Genomic DNA, 23,020 nt, shown 5'->3' with positions numbered 1-23,020 from the left:
GCAGTGTGTACCATCTACAAGATGCACTGCAGCAACTCGCCAAGGCTTCTTCAGCAGCACCTCCCAAACCCATGACCTCTACCACCTAGAAGGACAAGGGCAGCAGGTGCATGGGAACACCATCACCTCCACGTTCCCCTCCCAGTCACACACCATCCTGACTTGGAAATATATCGGCCATTCCTTCATCGTCGCTGGGTCAAAATCCTGGAACTCCCTCCCTAACAGCATTGTGGGAGCACCTTCACCACATGGACTGCAGCGGTTCAAGGCGGCTTCTGAAGGGCAATTAGGGATGGGCAATAAGTGTTGGTCTTGCCAGTGACACCCACATCCCAGGAACAAATAGGTGAGAATGTGGAACTCGCTACCACAGGGAGTGGTTGAAGTGAATAGTATAGATGCATTTATGGGGAGGCTAGACAAGGGAGAAGGAAATATATATCCTATATAATCCTATGTAACACGTGGATCCAGTGATATAGTCAAATTCACAAAAACATTTGGTCTTCTGATGTAGGTCAAGCCATAGTTTTCACTGCAGCTTTGCAATCCAACTTACTGTATTATTTGTAACGGATCTCAAAGCAGGTTTATACAAGGCTGCGAAGAATGTTGCACTCCATATCACTATGCCAAATCACAGTACATTCGACTAAATGTGCCAGGTCAAGGCGATCTGAACTTCATGGACTTGCTGATTAGTGAACTTTACTGCCGTGCAGTCTAAAATAATGTCAGGCTAATCAGGCGATCACCAGCAGCCTGTCTCACCAAACACTTGATGGTTACTGGAGATGTGTGTAATGGGACCACCTAGAAATTACTTTGGTTTTATTCAATCTTTGATTTATCACAAGACACTTATAGATGAGGGAGACAAGTTTGGCCCCTTCTCATTCACCCAAGAACGATCATCCACCCGGGAGCCCATGTTAACCACTCGGAAGAACTTCCTATCAGTCAGAAAGTTTCCTGTTACTACTTTCAACCAGCATCCCTTATTCTATTGTCAATTTATAGTTTAAAATAATTCAGGGGTTACCAATCTTTTATGTCTCCAGGAGCACCTCTCATTCCTTCAGTCAAGGCTGAAATTTCTCCCGTCTTTCCTCATAACTTAATCCGGAAGACTGGGAATCAAGCAGCTTAGCGTACAGCGGGGCCTCTTGTAGTGCATCAAAGAACATTGCGGCCATCTAAAGCACAACTGTGCTCTTTGCCCGCTCTCTATCAGGGATAATGGCCTATGTCCTACTGTACATTGAATGATGGAAGAATTTAGGGAGCGAGGAAAAAAACTAAAGGGTTGGACCTCAAAGGTAGTAATCCTCAAGTTACTACCGGTGCCACGTACTAATGAGTACAAGAATAGAAGGATAGAGAGGATGAACACGTGGCTGGAAAATTGGTGTAGGAGGGAGGGCTTTAAATTCTTGAGGCATTGGGACCGCTTCTGGGGGAGATGGGACCTGTACAAACCGGACAGGTTGCACCTCAACAGCACCGGGACCAATATCCTCGCGGGGAGTTTTGCTAGTGCTGTTGGGGAGAGTTTAAACTAGCTTGGCAGGGGGCTGGGAACCTGAGAATAAATTCAAAAGGGAAGGAAGTAAAACAGAAGTTGGATAGCAAGAATCTAGAAAGCGAATCTGTAAGACAGAGGAAACAGGGCTTAGCAGCATATAGTAAGCAAGGAGGTCTTCCTGTGCTGAATGGTATATACTTTAATGCAAGGAGTATAGCGAATAAGGCGGATGAGCTAAGAGCACAGGTAGACACTTGGGAGTATGGCATTATAGCCATTACAGAAACATGGCTGAAAGAGGGGCAGGTTTGGCAGATTAATATTCCTGGCCACAGGATTTTGAGACAAGATAGAGAGGGGGTAAACAGGTGGGGGAGGGGTTGGTTGCGGTACTGATTAAAGAAACTATTATAGCGGTGAGGAGGGATGATGTGTTATATCGGTCGAATTGAAAAATAAAAAAGGGGCGATCACACTGCTGGGATTGTATTATAGACCCCCAAACAGTGGGAGGGAGATAGAGAAGCAAATATGCTGTGGTCTAAAAACCATAGGGTAGTAATAGTAGGGGATTTTAACGATTCAAATATTGATTGGGACAAATTTAGTGTGAAGGGTATAGAGGGTGCAGAATTCTTGAAATGCATTCTAGTCAGTATAAAGCAAGCCCAACATGAGAGGGGCCGGTCTTGGATTTAGTTTTGGGGATTGAAGCTGGGCAGGTTGAAGGGGTATTAGTGGGGGAGCACTTGGGTACCAGTGACCATAATTCAGTCAGATTCAAGTTGGTTATGGATAAGGACAAGAAAAGGCCTGGAATAAAAGTTCTGAATTGGGGAAAAGCTAATTTTGCTAAGTTAAGGAGTGATTTGGCCATGGTGGACTGGAAACAGCTACTTGTGGGTAAATCAGTGTTGGAACAGTGGGAGGCATTCAAGGAGGAGATCCGAAAGGTTCAGGCCAAACATGTGCCTTTAAAGAAAAAGGCTGGGGAAAATAATTCTAGAGCCCCCTGGATGTCTAGGGACTTACAGGGGAGGATTAAGAAAAAAAGGGATGCTTATGTTACATAACTAAATACTTTAGAACCTTTAGATGAATATAGAAAGTTAAGAGGCAAAATTTAAAAAGATATTAGGAATGCTCAGAGAGAGCACGAGAAATTATTGGCCAGTAAAATTAAAGAAAACCCTGAGATGTTCTGTAAATATATTAAGAGTAAGAGGGTAACTAAGGAAAGGGTAGGGGCTATTAGAGACCATGAGGGTAATCTTTGTGTGGAGGCGGAAGATGTTGGTAGGGTTCTTAACGAATACTTTGCATCTGTTTTCACAAAGGAAAGGGGCAATGCAGATACTGCTATCGAGGAGGATTGTGATATTCTGGATGAAATAAATATACTGAGAGGGGAAGTATTAAGGGGTTTAGCAGCTTTGAAAGTAGAAAAGTCCCCAGACCCGGATGAAATGCATCCCAGGATGTTGACCGAAGTAAAGGAGGAAATAACAGAGGCCTTGACCATCATTTTCCAGTCCTCTTTGGATATGGGCATGGTGCCGGAGGATTGGAGGACTGCTAATGTAGTACCCTTATTTAAGAAGGGAGAAAGGGATAGGCCGAGTAATTACAGGCCTGTCAGCCGAACATCAGTGGTGGGAAAATTATTGGAAAAAATCCTGAAAGACAGGATAAATCTGCATTTGGACAGGCAAGGATTAATTAGGGACAGTCAGCACAGATTTGTTAAGGAAAGATCGTGTTTAACTAACCTGATTGAATTTTTTGAGGTAACCAGGAGGGTTGATGAGGGTAGTGTATACGATGTAGTATATATGGACTTTAGCAAAGCTTTTGATAAGGTACCACATGGTAGACTGTTCATGAAGGTTAAAGCCCATGGGATCCAGGGCCAAGTGGCAAGTTGGATCCAAAATTGGCTTGGAGGTAGGAAGCAAAGGGTAATGATTGATGGATGTTTTTGTGACTGGGAGGCTGTTTCCAGTGGGGTTCTGCAGGGCTCAGTACTGGGTCCTTTGCTTTTTGTGGTATATATCATCAACGATTTAGATTTGAATATAGGGAGTATGATTAAGAAGTTTGCAGACAACACTAAAATTGTCTGTGTGGTTGATAATGAAGAGGAAAGTCATGGACTGCAGGAAGATGGGCTGGTCAGGTGGGCAGAGCAGTGGCAAATGGAATTTAATTTAGAGAAGTGTGAGCTGATGCACTTTGGGAGGGCTAATAAGGAAAGGCCACTTAATAGTGTAGATGAACAAAGGGACCTTGGAGTGCTTGTCCACAGATCCCTGAAAGTAGCAGGCCAGGTGGATAAGGTGGTTAAGGCGGCATATGGTATGCTTGCCTTTATTGGCCAAGGCATAGAATATAAGAACAGGGAGGTTATGCTTAAATTGTATAATACTTTGGTTTGGCCACAGCTGGAGTACTGCGTGCAGTTCTGGTCGCCGTATTATAGGAAGGACGTGATTGCACTAGAGAGGGTGCAAAGGAGATTTACTAGGATGCTGCTTGGAATGGAGAATCTTAGTTATGAGGACAGATTGGATAGGTTGGGTTTGTTCTCATTGGAACAGAGGAGGTTGAGAGGAGACCTCATCGAGGTGTACAAAATATTGAGGGGCCTGGACATAATGGATAGTAAGGGTTTATTTCCATGATGGAGAGGGCTATTACGAGGGGGTATAGTTTTAAGGTGGTTGGTGGAAGGTTTAGAGGGGATTTGAGGGGGGGCTTCTTTACGCAGAGGGTTGTGGGGATCTGGAACTCGTTGCCTGGAAGAGTGGTGGATGCAGAAACCCTCACCACTATTAAGAGATGGTTGGATGGGCACTTAAAGTGCAGTAACCTGCAGGGTTACGGACCTAGAGCTGGTAATTGGGATTAGACGAGATGACCTTTTGTTGGTCGGCGCAGATATAATGGTAAGTACTGCAGGGAATAGAATACGGCCAGGGTGATCTCCTGGACTAGTGTCGATCGCCTGGATGGGTCGGAGAGGAATTTTCCCAGATTTTTTCTCCCTAAATTGGCCTGGGTTTTTAATCTGTTTTTTGCCTCTCCAAGGCGACCACATGGCTCCAGTTGGGGTAGAAACATAGAAACATAGAAAATAGGTGCAGGAGCAGGCCATTCAGCCCTTCTAGCCTGCACCGCCATTCAATGAGTTCATGGCTGAACATGAAACTTCAGTACCCCCTTCCTGCTTTCTCGCCATAACCCTTGATCCCCCGAGTAGTAAGGACTTCATCTAACTCCCTTTTGAATATATTTAGTGAATTGGCCTCAACTACTTTCTGTGGTAGAGAATTCCACAGGTTCACCACTCTCTGGGTGAAGAAGTTTCTCCTCATCTCGGTCCTAAATGGCTTACCCCTTATCCTCAGACTGTGACCCCTGGTTCTGGACTTGCCCAACATTGGGAACATTCTTCCTGCATCTAACCTGTCGAAACCCGTCAGAATTTTAAACGTTTCCATGAGGTCCCCTCTCATTCTTCTGAACTCCAGTGAATACAAGCCCAGTTGATCCAGTCTTTCTTGATAGGTCAGTCCCGCCATCCCGGGAATCAGTCTGGTGAATCTTCGCTGCACTCCCTCAATAGCAAGAATGTCCTTCCTCAAGTTAAGAGACCAAAACTGTACACAATACTCCAGGTGTGGCCTCACCAAGGCCCTGTACAACTGTAGCAACACCTCCCTGCCCCTGTATTCAAATCCCCTCGCTATGAAGGCCAACATGCCATTTGCTTTCTTAACCGCCTGCTGTACCTGCATGCCAACCTTCAATGACTGATGTACCATGACACCCAGGTCTCATTGCACCTTCCCTTTTCCTAATCTGTCACCATTCAGATAATAGTCTGTCTCTCTGTTTTTACCACCAAAGTGGATAACCTCACATTTATCCACATTATACTTCATCTGCCATGCATTTGCCCACTCACCTAACCTATCCAAGTCACTCTGCAGCCTAATAGCATCCTCCTCGCAGCTCACACTGCCACCCAACTTAGTGTCATCCGCAAATTTGGAGATACTGCATTTAATCCCCTCGTCTAAATCATTAATGTACAATGTAAACAGCTGGGGCCCCAGCACAGAACCTTGCGGCACCCCACTAGTCACTGCCTGCCATTCTGAAAAGTACCCGTTTACTCCTACTCTTTGCTTCCTGTCTGACAACCAGTTCTCAATCCACGTCAGCACACTACCCCCAATCCCATGTGCTTTAACTTTGCACATTAATCTCTTGTGTGGGACCTTGTCGAAAGCCTTCTGAAAGTCCAAATATACCACATCAACTGGTTCTCCTTTGTCCACTTTACTGGAAACATCCTCAAAAAATTCCAGAAGATTTGTCAAGCATGATTTCCCTTTCACAAATCCATGCTGACTTGGACCTATCATGTCACCATTTTCCAGATGCACTGCTATGACATCCTTAATAATTGATTCCATCATTTTACCCACTATTGAGGTCAGGCTGACCGGTCTATAATTCCCTGTTTTCTCTCTCCCTCCTTTTTTAAAAAGTGGGGTTACATTGGCTACCCTCCACTCCATAGGAACTGATCCAGAGTCAATGGAATGTTGGAAAATGACTGTCAATGCATCCGCTATTAAGTACTCTGGGATGCAGTCCATCAGGCCCTGGGGATTTATCGGCCTTCAATCCCATCAATTTCCCCAACACAGTGTTGTGGAGTGTAGATATTTTTAGTATAGGGGTGTCGCAGTTGTGTGGGGCGGACTGGTTGGGCTGGGTGCTCTTTGCCTTTCCGTCATTGTTCATGGGTTTGTATGTAACCTTCAGGGCTGCTGACGAAGGGCCGAAATGGCCTCCTTCTGCGCCGTAAATTTCTATGTTTCTATGAATGGTGGTATTTGATGGGGATCACCTTAACTGTGCAGTAACAACTTTCCTTCGGTGGAGGAAAAGTGCATGTTTTACATTGGGCTGGACTAATGTCCCAAACAATAATTTGCAAATGGGAGTGCTTCCTATTTGTCAGAATCTCATGGTGAAATGATGGCATGAATTCCTCAGACTGCATGTGGGCCTAAAACAGGTCTACAGCTGGATTCCAGAATAAGTCCAAAATAACTGGATGCCATCATTCACATCACTGCAAGGATGTCACCAGCAAGCAAGTACTGCAATTGAATGAAGGAAATCTCAAGGGTATAATTTCTGCTTGAATTATTCTTTTTAATCGGTATCTGAAGACTATACAAGAACATCAAATTACTTGCTCCCAAATTTTCAACCATTTTCTGGCTTTATGGAGACCCATCATTTGTGGAGTCACCTGGAGAATGGTTCCACTGACGTCACGTGACCAACATCATAGCCAGGTCTATACCCTGGCATTCCCCACCAACTCCATTGTGGGAGCACGGCCACAGGACTGCAGTGGTCAATACATTGCTGCGGATACCGCGAGGAAAAAGTAACATTCCTTTATTTATGGTAATAGCACAGGTAGGAACTGATATCTTTGGTAAGATGTAACATTGTGAATTTAGTGGGACACGTTTCTATTTTAAGACATTATATGAACTGTGTGGGTCACAGCACAAGAGAGCATGAGCACCCACCGACCCAAGTAAAACTCACCAGACCACGAACAAATACCAAAAACACCCTCGTTATACATTGTTCTAATTCAATGTGCTTTAACTGCCCAAGATGGCCCATGCATTTGAGTGCCTGGTCTATTGGACCTATTTGTTGAACCCATTTGCCTCATTGCCAAGTGTAAACCAGGCACGTGAGCTGTTGCAAACGGTGGAGTTACCACAGTCAAAATACTGTGAAATACCACCACTATAGGGATCAAACGTGTGGGTAAATCAGCTTTGGTTCAAAAATGTAAAACATGGTAAATGTGCTCAACTACCTGAGCCAGTGCCCAAACTTACAGCAGTGTAACCAGTGCTGAGGGCATGGAGCCACTGCAGTCCTCTCGGCACTGATTTGATAAGACATTGCGTGACACTAACTTTAGAGCTTAACATCAGTGTTTCAGTATGTTGTGTCATGCCACATGAAGAGCTATATTCTGGTTCATTTGTATGTGTTCTCTGGCACAACACTGCAGCAACTTAACAGGTGCTGGTAGTTTGACATAGTACAGAGCTCCATCACATGTAGAACAGTGTGGGATCATTTGGCTATGCATTTAGCATTAATCAGCTACATGGATATAATTCTGTACTAGGCAACTTTTACAGCAACTAGGTTAATTAACATAGTCTTTTCCCCCCCCTCAACTTGCTTTGTTATGCTCTGGATCCCCTATAATGAATATCTGTCTGGCAATTACTACCCCAGTATTTTGAGTATTTGTGAGCTCCACCGTTTACCAAGTGTAAGTTATAGATCAGCCATGATCTAATTGAATGGTGGCACAGGCTTGAGGGGCTGAGTGGCCTCCTGCGGAAATTCTATTTATAACTGGGCTTTCCCAGACTCTATCAAACCAGACTGGATTCAGCTACCCTGCAGCAAGCAGAACAAGTGGATTCAAATTCAATGCCAATGAAAAAGTAATTTCTGAGCAAAGTTCTGAGTGTTTGGTACAAGTGGTCACCCACCTGTATTGGTGCTGTCCTGAGACTGTGACTGGCTCCCTTGAGAGTCTCCCGTCGATTCAGAGCTGGACAGGAGTGCCACAATTTCACCCCTTCTAGTTGAAGCTTTTTTCTTGCGCCTGCCTTCTGATTCAGAGTCCTCGTCCTCATCGGAGCTCTCACTTAGATCATCAAAACCAAAGTACTTAATTTTATAGTTGGCGGCACCACCAGCAGATCGGAGGGCATCGTCCTCCCCCTCCTGTTCATCAAACCCAAAGAACTCCAGCTTCGCGTCCTTTTTGGATTTGGACTGGGTTGGCCGGAATCTGACCGCGGTCTTACCCGCCGCAGCTTCAGTTTTTTTCCGCAACCTTCCTGCTTCTCCCAGGTCAGCTGGACCGGTGGTGAACTCGTCCATGCTGCGGTCTGTGGTCTCCTGAAGGGTGACATTGCAAGGTGATAGATAAGATGAGGGCAAGGTGATGGTGTCTCTTGCAGTCCGAGTTGTAGGCGTCTTGCCGGTTGTCCCTGATGAAAGTTTGGTGTCTGGTTTAAGGCTGTCCTTGCTCAATGGGGGCTCAGCCGGTGGAGATTTCCCAGTGCCATCAATTATTTTATCAAAATTTGACGTGCCAGCACTTCCTGGTTTACCTTTATTTGAACGACAGTATGTCCTGCAGTTCAACCTGAGCGGCTGGGAGTCATTCTCCATCTCCTCCTCCTTGAAGCTCGGATGTTCTGCCCGCCCAAAAACTCCTCGGTTACCTTTTAGTTCCAGAGGCTTATCAGGATTTAAGGAAGTGCCTCCCTGTCTTCCCTGCCTGCAGTCAGAGGCCTCATTTTTGATACAGGGCATACGGCCAAGTCCACCAACCCATGGCTGGAATTCTGTCCTCTGAAGTATTTCAGAGGGGGACCCTGAGCTCTTCATGATCTCATCCCAACTATCCGAGGGCAATCCATCAATTTTAAAGTCAGCCAGCAGTGGACTGGGCGCCTTAGGTTTCTTTTCATGTTCAGTTGCATTCTTGTTCTTGGGAAAACTGTTTTTCTCAATTCCTTCTCTCAATGGATCTTGATGCTTCACCTCTGCAAAATAAAATAAAAGTTTAGAACAATTTTCAGTAAACTTTCTCAAACGTCAGTTCATATCAGAGCTTCCTCCTCCTCAATAGCAAATGCATTTTAACTCGACTGAAATTTCAAATTCCTCCTTGCCCCAATTCTTCTGCTGCGCAACATTTTATTCTATGGAGTTAATCTGTGGAGCATTTTACAAATGAATGCTCAGTATGCACACAGCCCAGTCCTGGTTGGAGTGCAGGAACTGGAATGAAGTTACCAGGCTGCAGCGCTTAAGCTGGGTATTGCTTCTTCCCATTCTTGCCAAAAAACAGCAAAATACATGTCTGAGCAAGTACCAGAAATCGCAAACGAGGTTAATGCCAAATGTTGGCTTGCATGCCACTTTTAAATCTTCAGGTTGACGGCCTTTACTAATTAAGCACCCACTGATAAAAAAGATCAACTTCATTTAGGAGTTAGTAAAAGATCAATTAGCAATCAAAACCACTTACCCCGTAATGCAAACAAAGTGTCTCACTCAGGACTAGAGAGACAAATAACTCGAGTAAAGAATCGTTCAGATACAGGAGGGATCAGGCAGGGGGCAAATGCGTAGCAGTCTAAGATAGGTTTGGAGTGCATTGTACGCAAATGCAAAGACCGTGGTAAATACGATGGGTGAGCTGTAGGGCCAAGTCACCACATGGGACGATGATATCGTGGTAACAACAGAGACCGGGCTCAAAGGAGGAAAGGATTGGGAACTTCATATTCCTGGCTACAAGCTATTCAGGAAAGATAGGGAAGGAAAAAAGAAAAATGGGGAGGGAGTATTGATTCTATTTGATTAGAATTAATAGAAGAGCTATTATGCTACTTGGTGTATACTACAGGCCACCAAATAGTTTGATCCATGGTTTCAACATGACCAGGTCATTTTTCAATAAGGGAATAGGAAATGGGCTGAACCTTGAGCCTCTGCACAGTCCATGGAGCTGCATCCCAATTTACTGCTCCAGATGGCCCAATGCAGGACAGTCAAATCAGAAAAATGCAAAGTATTGAAATCTTGCAAACTGGCTGGAATCCAACACTCGCTAAACAGAAGCCGATGGGCATGAGCAGGAATGGATTTGCAGGGTACAGCTAAGTTTAACCAAGGCAGTACAAGCACAAATCTTAGCTCATTTACTCAAATTGGTGCAATTACTGTTCTGCCAACTGTAAAGAGAGATGAGAATATTAAGGGGAATAATCTTCTATATGAAAGTGCTTAAAATGCAAAGTAATTCACCCTTGTGCTCTCAATTTCCATTCACTTGAGTGTATTAGAGCAAGTACTTAACCTGGTGACTGTTTTAGGTAAAAGGGAAGGATGCTCAAAAGGAAAAGTACTTTATCAGTGACTATACTTACCGAGCATGTCAACGTGTGCGTGCGCACAGATGGGTGCATGTGCAAGTGAAATGAATACAAATCCCTTTGGTTTGTGGAAGAGGGTGGGTGGGAAAACAAGGGACAAAAAAGAAAAGACTTGCATTTATATATTGCCTGTCATGACTTCAGGATGTACCAAAGCACTTTAAAGTCAATTAAGTACTTATTTTGAAGTGTAGTCACTGTTGCAATGTAGGAAACACGGCAGCTAATTTGTGCATAGCAAGGCCCCACAAACAGCAATGTGATATGCCCTGATAATCTGTTTTTTAGTTATGTTGGTTGAGGAAAAAAATTTGGCCAGGACACCAGGAAAAGTTCTCCTGCTCTTCTTGGAAATAGTGACATGAGATCGGAGAGGGAAGATGGAGCCTCAGTTTAACATCTTATCATAAAGATGGTGCCCTCCAATGGAGCAGCACTCCATCAGTACTGTACTGAAGTGTCAGCCTAGATTACTTGCACAGGTCTCTGGAGTGGCACTTGAACCCACGAGCTGACTCAGAGGCAAGTGTGATACCAACTGAACCATTGCTAACACAATACATGAATTTCACCTAGATAGCTCCCGAGCTGGTACACAAAAGGAGATGCCTCCAGTGGAACACACAAGTTGAAAGGAACATCACTGGCATATACCAACCCTACAGACTCCTAATTAGTGCTGAGATGGTTTGGCACAGAAGCCACAAACCACAAATGGGAACGAATTGACAGGTGTGGAGGAACTCTCCAGGTAACTATCACTAAAGATTATCTTCTTTATATAATGTTAAGCTTAGGTGCATAAAATGGATTTGAAGTGCGTTTTGGGAGCTTTCTATTAAAAATGCTACACCGCGTTTCCTAGGTTTACTTTCAGATGGCAAGCCATAAGGTAACAAAAAAATGCCATGCCTCAGTAATTTTAAAATTAATCAAATAATCTCGGCCCAAACAATAGGAATATTGCTTAGAAATGGGAACGCAAGACTAGTTGACAGCAATGGGACAAGATTCTACGATGTGACACAGTTACCACAAAATGCAACTTTACCACTTTCCCCACTCAGGCAGTGAAAGGGTTGACCTTACATTCTGTGGTGATAAAAGCATCACATTTTGGGAATAGAGCAAATGGGTTAGTGAAGGGCACTGCCACATCAACTCCCATCAGACTACTCAAGAGGCAAATAAATACAATGGAAAAGGCAATGGGGTCTGGCTGTGATGCCCCTTTGGCCAAATAGCTTGCTACCACACACTGTCTGGGCCACTCGGGCAAGATACCAGAGGGTTGCCGTGTACTGCACCCCAGCAACAGGAAGAGGGAGGGAGGGAAACTGAAGAGATATCGAGAGTGTACCTGTAATGATAAATGGCCACATTGCTAGACCCACTTACAAGGCATAGCATTCATTATTGAGTAGAAATAGATTGTTAACTTTACAGAAGAGGTTGCACAGGAATGGATCTGTGATTAACAGAATATTAGAAAAATCAGTATGCAGAGTTCTACTTCCTAGTTTCCTTTCCTTTGGGTCTTAAGATAAGTGAAAGCTGAAGGAGGGCTCCTTGGGAAATCACCAGAGGCTGTGACTGCTGTTGCTGGCAAGTGCGTATGAGGGGCAGCACAGCAGCAAACTGCTGAGGAACAGAATCATTCCCCTCTCACTGAAAGCAGCACAAGTCGTTTCCAGCTGGCCAGGCAACATTGCCCAGCAAAGCAGCCCCACTGACCAGGCATCGACACTTACACAACGCCAACAGCTTCAACCTTTGTGTGAACTGGAGAACTTAGTGCTGCTCATTTTTAATCTGAGTTTGCGTTATTGTAGAGTTTTAACCTAGTGGATTGTGAGCAGATTTTTCAAAAATCGATGCTTTTTTACGGCAATTTAAAAAAAAAAACAGCAAATATGCATTCGGGAGATCTCAACCAGCATAAAATCATGCAGGACAAGGAGTAGTTTCAAGCGCTCAATAGCAATGAGATGGTCACTGTGTATGTTGATGAATGAACAGTAGGATGCTGCCAGTCAGGTTCAGACTGGAGGATTGGAGGATTTCGACAGTGCCCAGATTCTCTGTAGGTACACAGAATTGCTGCCGGTAGTTTGACAGTTTCACGAGGAAGCCACTGGTTAACCCATAATATAGGCAAGATCAGCAGTTTAAGAGCAGGGTCATCACATCTCATTTTGAAAGTTACGTAAGAGAAAGGCAAAATAACATTCAAGGAGTTTAATTTCTGGTTTTCAGTTCTTGGGGCCTTTAAAAGGTAGAACGGTAGAGAGGAAAACAGTTACCAAAGTGCAGGAATACCAACATCCTCAGACACCTAAAGCTATTCATTTGAAGCACAGAAGGTCGTCATTCAGCCCACTGTGGCTGTGCCGTCGCTAGAGAAATCCAATACTAATCCCACTGCTCTACAATCTCCCTTTGGTTTGAAATATTTATCCCTTCAAAGATGCAATGGTCACTGCCTCAACCATTCCCTGTGCAATGCTCCAGGTTAATTGCAGTGTCCAGCTCAATTTGCAATTCCACAGATAATGAAGCAGGAAGGACCTGGACAACATCCAGATTTGGGCTGATAAGTGGCAAGATACATTCGCGCCACACAAGTGTCAGGCAATGACTGTCTCCAATAAGAGAAAGCGTAACCTCACAGTGACATTACCATCATTGAATCAAACATCGCTGAGGTCACCATTGACGAGAAACTCAACTAGACCAGCTATATGTGGCCACAAGAGGTCAGGGTCCGGGTATTCTACGGCAAGTGACTCACCTCCCGACTCTCCAAAGTCTTTCCAACATCTACAGAACACAAGTCAGGAGTGTGATGGAACACTCTCCATTTGCCTGGATGCAGCTCCAGCAACACAAGAAGCTCGACACCATCCAGGACAAAGCAGTCCGCTTGATTAGCTCCCCATCCACCACCATAAACCTTCACCAAATGGACTGCAGTGGTTTAAGGCAGCAATCTACCACTTTCTCAGGGTAACTTGAGATGGGAAATAAATTATAGTCTTGCCAGTAACACCCACATCATGAGAATGTGTTTTAATAAAAGCATTCCTCGCGAGACAGACTATTATCTGAATGGTGACAGATTAGGAAAAGGGGAGGTGTTACGAGACCTGGGTGTCATGGTACATTAGTCATTGAAGGTTGGCATGCAGGTACAGCAGGCGGTTAAGAAAGCAAATGGTATGTTGGCCTTCATAGCGAGGGGATTTGAGTACAGGGGCAGGGAGGTGTTGCTACAGTTGTACAGGGCCTTGGTGAGGCCACACCTGGAGTATTGTGTACAGTTTTGGTCTCCTAACTTGAGGAAGGACATTCTTGCTATTGAGGGAGTGCAGCGAAGGTTCACCAGACTGATTCCCAGGATGGCGGGACTGACATATCAAGAAAGACGGGATCAACTGGGCTTGTATTCACTGGAGTTCAGAAGAATGAGAGGGGATCTCATAGAAACGATTAAAATTCTGACGGGTTTAGACAGGTTAGATGCAGGAAGAATGTTCCCAATGTTGGGGAAGTCCAGAACTAGGGGTCACAGTCTAAGGATAAGGGGTAAGCCATTTAGGACCGAGATGAGGAGAAACTTCTTCACCCAGAGTGGTGAACCTGTGGAATTCTCTACCACAGAAAGTTGTTGAGGCCAATTCACTAAATATATTCAAAAAGGAGTTAGATGTAGTCCTTACTACTAGGGGGATCAAGGGGTATGGGGTACTGAAGTTGCATGTTCAGCCATGAACTCATTGAATAGCGGTGCAGGCTCGAAGGGCCTACTCCTACAGCTAGTTTCTAACAATCCTTGGTGTGATATTTCTCCTAGCCTTTTCCTTACTCGCTTCTGATTTTAAATTGATAACCCCTGGTCGCTGATTCCTAAACCAGAGGAAATAGTCTTATTATTCAACCCATCAAACCCCTTTACAACTTAAAAGCTTCTACTGAATTTTCTCTTGGCCTTCTCTGGTCCAGTTGAAATAACCTCAGTATCTGAAATCTCACCTCAGCTTTCACTTCCCAGCGCGGTTTGTTGTTTGCAAAGTTCAACAAAACCAACCCCTGCATTTCAAGCTCATGGTCTCTCTTCCCTTGTCTCATGCCCCAGCCAAGCACCAGAGGCCATAGTCAGGCTATATCTACCACCCATAGGCTGGGATAGGCGAGAACATGTCTACATGACATGAAAACACTACTAGTCATGCAGAGCAATAGGTCACAGCTCAAAATACAGAGCGCCTATACACGCTTAGCAAACAAACTTGATTTGAATCACCAGCATTGCCCCTGTCCTGTGTTACATGCTCTTGCCCAATGATGCTCATCAGTTCAAGAGCAAATGGAGGTAGTGAGACAGTTACTGTGAAAGCACACTCCATGTTAACAGTTAATTTCCTGCACGCAATACTTAATTCAGGGTCAAATGATACCTTTAATGGGGAACTGAATCAATACCTGCCGAGAGAGAATGATGAGTAGATATTATCCATCAGTATAATTTCCATGGCAGCTAGGAAGAGATTGGATGAGGGACATTCCGGCATCTTGTCTTTGTGGGGCACTAAGCTTACGCTGTGAGTTTGTGCTCAAAGTTTAAATCAGAGCTCCCACAAATCTGCATGTAATCCACACACTAACAGATCCTGAGGAGTGGGGGTGGAGGAGGGCAGGTTTAAGTTTTTATTCACCAATAAAAAGCCCTTTTCATCCCTCCAGGCTTCCAAAATTCTAACCGGTCAAAGCAGCAAAGAAAGGAGTATGTTTTAGGGCTGGAGAAGTGTGAATGTTGGAGAGGACAGTTTGAACAGCCCTGGATTTGAGTTTGGTGGGGCAGTGAGAGGGCCCATTACTGTGTATGGGCTGTGGAAAGAGCAGCCCAGTTCCAAGCACATTCTTGTTGCTTCCTATGATTGCAACATTATGATGGATTCAGAAGGGTGCTGTATTCAACCAGAGACGTGAATGACCCAAGTTCCCCAAGTGAAATGGGCGGCAGGATCTTGGAGCTCCTGATAGAAAAATGTCTGGCGTATGGAAAAAGTTTTCTATCACCTTTCTCTGCATGCCGATTTGGTCAGCATGAAGATTCTGATTCCTAAATTTTCCTTCCATTTTGGAATCTCTCTGGCAACCACAAACACAGTAAAGGCTTCAGAAGTCTTCCATTCCAAACTTGGTCGTTTTCTTTTCCACTTTGTTTAGAGGGCACAGCAAAGCTCTCACCACCTCAGTTTCCACCTTCCATCTTTAGTCACCTCACCAGAAATTCCACACACGAGAATTTCCTCACTGTCCGATTTCCCACTCCAGCCCAATCAATGCCGGTTAGCCCCACCACTCCTCCATCTCACCCCAATGAACAGGTATTACAACTGTGCAGACTTGCAATCGGTCTTCCCCTTCACATTCGACTTAGCTCACACACAAACAAGTTCTGGACTGGCTTTTTCTGATTTTGTCCAAGCTGTTCTTGCACCTAATTTCCATCAGTTTCCACGAGCAGCTCAATAAGTGCAGGCAAAGCTCATATGGGAAGACGTGCTACCCTGTTTCACTGCAAGCTCACGCACCGATGCTCTGATTATTAAGGCACGGGTGCAATGGTCAGGTCATATAGTGTGAATGTCTGATGAATGAATCTCGAAGATCTTTTATATAGAATATACAGCACAAACACAGGTCATTCTGCCCAACCAGTCCATGCCGGCGTTTATGCTCATCTCGAGTGAGCTCCCATTTTTCCTCATCTGTCTCAATCAGCATAACCCTCTAATCCCTTCTCCCTCATATGCTTATCTAGCCTTCCCTTAAATGCATCGATACTATTTGCCTCAACCACTCCCTGTGGTAGCAAGTTCCACATTCTCACCGCTCTCTCGGTAAAGAAATTCCTTCTGAATTCCCTATTTGATGGCCTCTAGTTTTGCTCTTCCCCACAAGTAGAAACACACTCTCTCTATCTACTCGATCAAATCCTTCTATAATGGTCACCCCTCATCCTCCTTTTTTCAAGAGAAAGAGACCCAGGCTGCTCTTCCTTTCCTGATGGGTATACCCTCACATTTCTTGTATTAACCTTATAAATCTTCTCTGCACCCTCTCCAGTGCCTCTATATCCTGTTTATAATATGGTGACCAGAATTGTACACAGTACTCTAGTGTGGTCTAACCAAAGTTCGATTCAGGTTGAGCATAGCTTCTCTACTTTTCAATTCTATCCCTCTAGAAATAAACCTAGTGCTTGGTTTTTGCTTTTTATGGCCTTGCTAACCAGTCGCTACTTTCAGCGATGTGTGTATTTGTACTCCGAGATCCCTTTGCTCCTCTACCCCACTTACATTCATATTTTCCAAGTAATAAGTCAACTCACTATTTTTCTTACCAAAATGTAATACCTCACATTTATCTAGGTTGAATTTCATTTGTCAACTCGATGCCCACTTAAGTTTATTAATGTCACCTTGTAATTTGTTGCAGCCCCCCTCAGTATTGACTATCCCCCCAATTTGGTCTCATCCGCAAATTTAGAAATTGTGTTTTTGATTCCAAAGTCTAAATCATTGCTATAAGTTGTGACCAGTGGTCTCAGCACTGATCCTTGTGGAACACCACTTCAAGTAGCTACCCTTTACCCTACTCTCTGCCTTACAGCCAGCAAGCTATCCAATCTGCTCCTTGTCCCCACTCCACAGGCTCTGACCTCATTCATTAGTCTATTACTGGCTACCTGATCGAAGGCTTTTTGAAAATCTAGATAAATTACATCGACTGCATTAATCTTGTCTACTCTCTTACCTCTTCAAAATACTCAATGAGGTTGGTTAAGCAAGACCTTCCCTTTTGAAATCCATGCTGATTATTTATTATTATATTTTTGGTTTCTAGACCTTCTTCTTTAGTAGGGATTTCATTATTTTTCCTATCACCGACATTAAGCTGACTGGTCTACAGTTCCCTGGACATGTTCTATCTCAGAGGAATTACGTTACCTATCCACCAGTCCTCTGGCACTACACCCTGTTCTAACAAATGAGTAAATATGCGTAGTAATGCCTCTTCCCTAGATTCTTGTAAAATGTCCGGACAGGGTTTATCCTCCAAATTTGATTAGTTTATTTAATATTTCTCCTGATGTCATGTTCGCCTGTTCTGTTTTCCTAGTATATAGTAAAGCAAAGTAATTACTTAATATTTCTGCATTCTCTCTATCGTTACCCGTGGTATTATCCTGTCCATCTGAGTGACCCTATCCCCATCCCGACTTTCGTTTTATTTGTGCCTAAAATATTTTACTATTTTATTTTATGTTCCTTGATAATTTAATAGTTCCTTTTCGTCTTTCTAATTGATTTTTTTGACTTCTTCCCGAATCTCTTGCTTTTCGTATATGGATTGACAACTGGGAATCGATTTTGTGGTGGCCAGCAAAACAGACTGCTTAAAAGCGACACTGAAACAGTACAAAATATACGTTCGTAAGTGGGAACAACTTGCGCAAGGTGAGAAAGCATGGCGAAAACCATCCACAAAGGCACCTCTTACTCAGGCCCGTTTCATTGCTGTATGTAAACATCATGGGCCCAAATTTCCCCAGGAGTGGTCCTTTGTTTTTTGGAGCGACTAGATTTTTTTTTGGAGTAACTTAAAAATCGCAATTCTCCCCATTTAATTTGCTCCAGTGTAATTGAGCTAGTTAGGTTTTTTTTGTTTCGTTTTTTTTTCAAAAGGAGGCGTTACCAGCCAATTACGCCTGTTTTGGCTATTTAAGCAAGCTTAGCCAGCTAAAAGTTACTCCAAACTAACTTAGGCCAGCGTATGTGGCCACTTGTGTCCGCTCAGAAAAATCTTGCGGTGAATTAAGAAATCAGCGCAGGTAGCCAGAGATGGGGGAGGGGAGGAAGTGAGAGACGAAACATCTTAACATTCATTAAGCATAAAAACCATCAATAATAATTAAAAAGTAAATAAATAAAAAATAAAACTTAAGTCCTACCTTTATACTGGGTCGGGAGGCCACTCGGCCGGGGATAGGGGCAGGAGAATTCACAGAGAGTTACGGGTGCAGGTGGATGGCGCTCGGAGTGAGCCGTGGAATGTGAAGTAGTGAGTGCGGCAGGGTGGCTCTCCGCAGTAACCGGCAGGGTGGCTCTCCGCAGTAACCGGCAGGGTGGCTCTCCGCAGTAACCGGCAGGGTGGCTCTCCGCAGTAACCGGCAGTATGCCCCGGCACTGGCCCCGGCGGGTGTAAGTGCAAATGGCAGGCAGACGGGTGTCAAAGCGGCTCTGGGCAAAGCTCAGGCAATCCCTCCCATTCCCAGCGTAGCCGACCGAAAGCTCCTCTGCCGCATTCGCGCACACATCAAGACTGAGACTGGCGAGCTGGGCTGCCCTGCGCAGGGGCCCGATGAGCGCTACATTACTTGCAGAGGATGTTGAAATCAATGGCTTAGCCAATTACTTATGTTGCTTACAAGAAAAGGGCCAGTCAGCTTCAAAACAAGTAGGAAAGGAATCCTGGGCTAGAAGTCCTACCTTCATCTGGCCACTTGGCCAGGGATAGCATCAGTAACTGCAAGCATCGGGTCCCTCAGGCTGCAGGATGCTCTGGGGGCGAGGAGCTACTGCACATGCGCGCACACTCTAGCGCGCATGTGCAGAGGTCCCGGTACTGTTTTCAGCGCCGGGACCTGGCTCCGCCCCTCATTGGATGTGGTGCGCCACGCTGAGGCCGAAGATGTCCTGAGGAGCAGGGAGAACTGGAAGATAACTTTTCGCCGCCCTTATGAGGCGTTTTTACAGGGGGTGGGGTTACTTGGACCCCATCTGAGTAAGTCTCGCCTGAATAATGAAGGTTCCCAACCTGGCGCAATCGACACTCATTCCCAGCAAAAATAATATAAGAAATAGGAGCAGGAATGGCCATTTGGCCCCTCGAGCCTGCTCCGCCATTCAATAAGATCATGGCTGATCCGATCATAGACTCAGCTCCACTTCCCTGCCTGCTCCCCATAACCCTTTACTCCCTTATCGCTCAAAATTCTGTCTACCTCCGCCTTAAATAAATTCAATGACCCAGCCTCCACAGCTCCCTGGGGCAGGGAATTCCAGAGATTTACAACCCTCAGAAGAAATTTCTCCTCATCTCAATTTGAAATGGGCGGCCCCTTGTTCTAAGACTACGTCTCCTAGTTTTAGTTTCTCTCTGCATCCACCTTGTCGAGCCCCCTCATTTTCTTTTAAGTTTCGATAAGGTCACCTCTCATTCTTCTGAACTCCAATGTGCATAGGTCCAACCTACTCAACCTTTCCTCATAAGTCAATCCCCTCATCTCCGGAATCAACCTAGTGTACCTTCTCTGAACAGCCTCCAATGCAAGTATATCCTTCCTTAAATACGGAGACCAAAACTGTACGCAGTACTCCAGGCGTGGCCTCACCAATACCCTGTACAGTTGTAGCAGGACTTCTCTGCTTTTATACTCTATCCCCCTTGCAATAAAGGCCAACATTCCATTTGCCTTCCTGATTAATAGATGTGCCTGCATACTAACTTTTTGTGTTTCATGCACAAGGACTCCCAGGTCCCTCTGTACTGCAGCACTTTGCAATTTTTCTCCATTTAAATTATAATTTGCTTTTCTATTATTTCTGCCAAAGTGGATAACCTCACATTTTCCCACATTATACTCCATCTGCCAAATTTTTGCCCACTCACTTAGCCTGTCTATATTCCTTTGCAGATTTTTTGTGTCCTCCTCACAATTTGCTTTCCCATCCATCTTTGTATCATCAGCAAACTTGTCAACATTACACTCGGTCCCTTCATCCAAGTCATTAATATAGATTGTAAATAGTTGAGGCCCCAGCACCGATCCCTGCGGCACCCCACTAGTCACTGTTTGCCAACCGGAAAATGACCCATTTATCCTGACTCTCTGCTTTCTGTTAGTTAGCCAATCCTCTATGCTAATATTCTACCCCTAACCCATTGAGCTTTTATCTTGTGCAGTAACCTTTTATGTGGCACCTTATCGAATGCCTTCTGGAAATTCAAATACACCACATCCACTGGTTCCCCTTTATCCACTCTGCTCGTTACATCCTCAAATAACTGCAGCAAATTTATCAAACATGATTTCCTTTTCATAAAACCATGCTGACTCTGCTTGATTGAATCATGCTTTTCCAAATGTCCCACTACTGCTTCCTTAATAATGGACTCCAGCATTTTCCCAACGACAGATGTTAAGCTAACTGGTCTATAGTTTCCTGCTTTTTGTCTGCCTCTTTTTAAAACAGGGGCGTTATATTTGCGGTTTTCAAATCTGCTGGGACCGCCCCAGAATCCAGGGAATTTTGGTAGATTACAACCAATGCATCCACTATCTCTGCAGCCACTTCTCTTAAGATCCTAGGACATAAGGCATCAGGTCCAGGGAACTTGTCTGCCTTTAGTCCCATTATTTTACGTGGTACTACTTCATTAGTGATAGTGATTGTATTAAGTTCCTCTCTCTCTATAGCCCCTTGATTATCCACTATTGGGATGTTTTTAGTATCTTCTATGAAGACAGATACAGAATATTTGTTCAAAGTCTCTGCCATTTCCCTGTTCCCCATTATTAATTCCCCAGTCTCATCCTCCAGGGAACCAACATTTACTTTAGCCACTCTTTTCCTTTTTATGTACCTGTAGAAACTCTTACTATTTGTTTTTATATTTCGTGCTAGTTTACTTTCATAATCGATCTTTCCTCTCAATCATTTTTTTTTAAGTTGTTCTCTGCTGGCTTTTAAAAGTTTCCCAATCCTCTGGCCTCCCACTAGTCTTGGCCACATTGTATGCCTTTGTTTTCAATTTGATACCCTCCCTTATTTCCTTAGTTAGCCATGGATGGTTATCCAATCTTAGTCTTTCCTTCTCATTGGGACATATTTTTGTTGCAAGTTATGAAATATCTCCTTAAATGTCTGCCACTGCTCATCAGCCGTCCCACACTTTAATCTATTTTCCCAGTCCACTTTAGCCAACTCTGCCTTCATACCTTTGTAGTCTCCTTTATTTAAGCTTAGGAACCTGGTTTGAGAACCAACTTTCTCACCCTCCAACTGAATTTGAAATTCAACCATATTATGGTCACTCATTCCTAGAGGATCGTTTACTAAGTGATCATTTATTAAATAGGTCTCAGTCATCAAAGCAAAAAAATATGATATTCCGGTTGTCTTCTTCGATATCGAAGGGCGAATGAATAATTTTGAAATAATTAGGGTTTATCTTGACGATGCATTTGATATCCTTCAACACAGTCTCACCACAATTCTTTCTGCTCTGAGACCAAGCTTTTATTTAACAATCCACAGAGCTCCTGTCTTTGCACTGGGATCATTTACAGGATCGCTGCATTTTGTGGTTGCCTTCTTGCTATTTTTGTAAGATTCTGACAGATACCGGAAGTGAACCAAGATGGTCAGGACACGAGTTAGAAAATCACGAGAGCAGATGCACAAAATGGAGAACCATTAATAGAACTAAAAACCTCAACCATAAAACAGGACAGCACAAGCCCCAAGTCACAGAATTAAATTAAGTTTTATTGTCCCAATCAATACAACACAAGAGGCCGGAGCAACTTCAAGCAGACAGAGTGCAGAGGCAGGAAGTGGTGGAGTAGGATTGTGCAAGATCATGTGATTTACGGGTGCACAGAGATGGCAGCAGTTTAAAAGCAGATGCCACTTTAACAGGTGATTATTCAAATCATTGCCATTTACATGTACTGTCCTTTCTCGCCCAAACTAGGCTGCTTAATTATCAACTTTCTAACCCAGTTATCGGAGTATGAATCGTCTTGTTCCCAATCTGCAGCAGAGATTCATGACTTGGGGCCTGTTTAACTATTCAGGGCTTAACCAACACTCTGTTCGACACTGCTCTGTAGTCAGCACATACACTGGCAATTTAACTGATGGTACAAATATTGATGAGGATTCAATATCCTGGACAATTGAAGGGAAAATCTTTGCATCCCATACACACTACACAAATTCCCCACAATCCAGCTTCCAACACGAACTCTTTTATATTGTTCCTTCTCCACAAGGAAAATAAGTTTCAAAGTGAATGTATTTCCACTCACGGAGTCAGTTTGCAAAGATTGCTCATCATTGGCAACAGATCATGCTGCACTGCTGCTTAAAGTGACATCACATGCAAATCTAAGTTCATTTAAGATTTCAGTTTTAGACTGCAAGATAGTTAACAGAAAACTGAACATGACAAAAGCCAATTAAACACCTCTTGGCATTTATAATATGCAGCAGCATCAGCACACAGTGACAACAGACTATTAACCATCTCCTAATACAGCAACTTAGTG

The 23,020-nt window shown here is 44.1% G+C and overlaps 1 protein-coding gene across 5 annotated transcripts in view; it reads right to left on the bottom strand.

Annotated features, from left to right (window-relative positions):
* LOC139234813 (wings apart-like protein homolog) overlaps positions 1–23,020 on the bottom strand; it is a 156,420-nt gene that overhangs the window by 77,902 nt on the left and 55,498 nt on the right. For all 5 annotated transcript variants that reach the window (XM_070865512.1, XM_070865510.1, XM_070865509.1 and 2 more), the window contains exon 3: positions 8,149–9,216. In XM_070865512.1, the coding sequence (XP_070721613.1) occupies positions 8,149–9,216 (1,068 nt within the window). The remainder of the gene's footprint in view (positions 1–8,148; positions 9,217–23,020) is intronic.

This window comes from Pristiophorus japonicus, chromosome 22 (assembly GCF_044704955.1).
Source record: "Pristiophorus japonicus isolate sPriJap1 chromosome 22, sPriJap1.hap1, whole genome shotgun sequence".
NCBI lineage: Eukaryota > Metazoa > Chordata > Chondrichthyes > Pristiophoridae > Pristiophorus > Pristiophorus japonicus.
The sequence above is the reverse complement of the archived record's forward strand: the minus strand, read 5'-3'. Positions and strand labels throughout refer to the sequence as shown.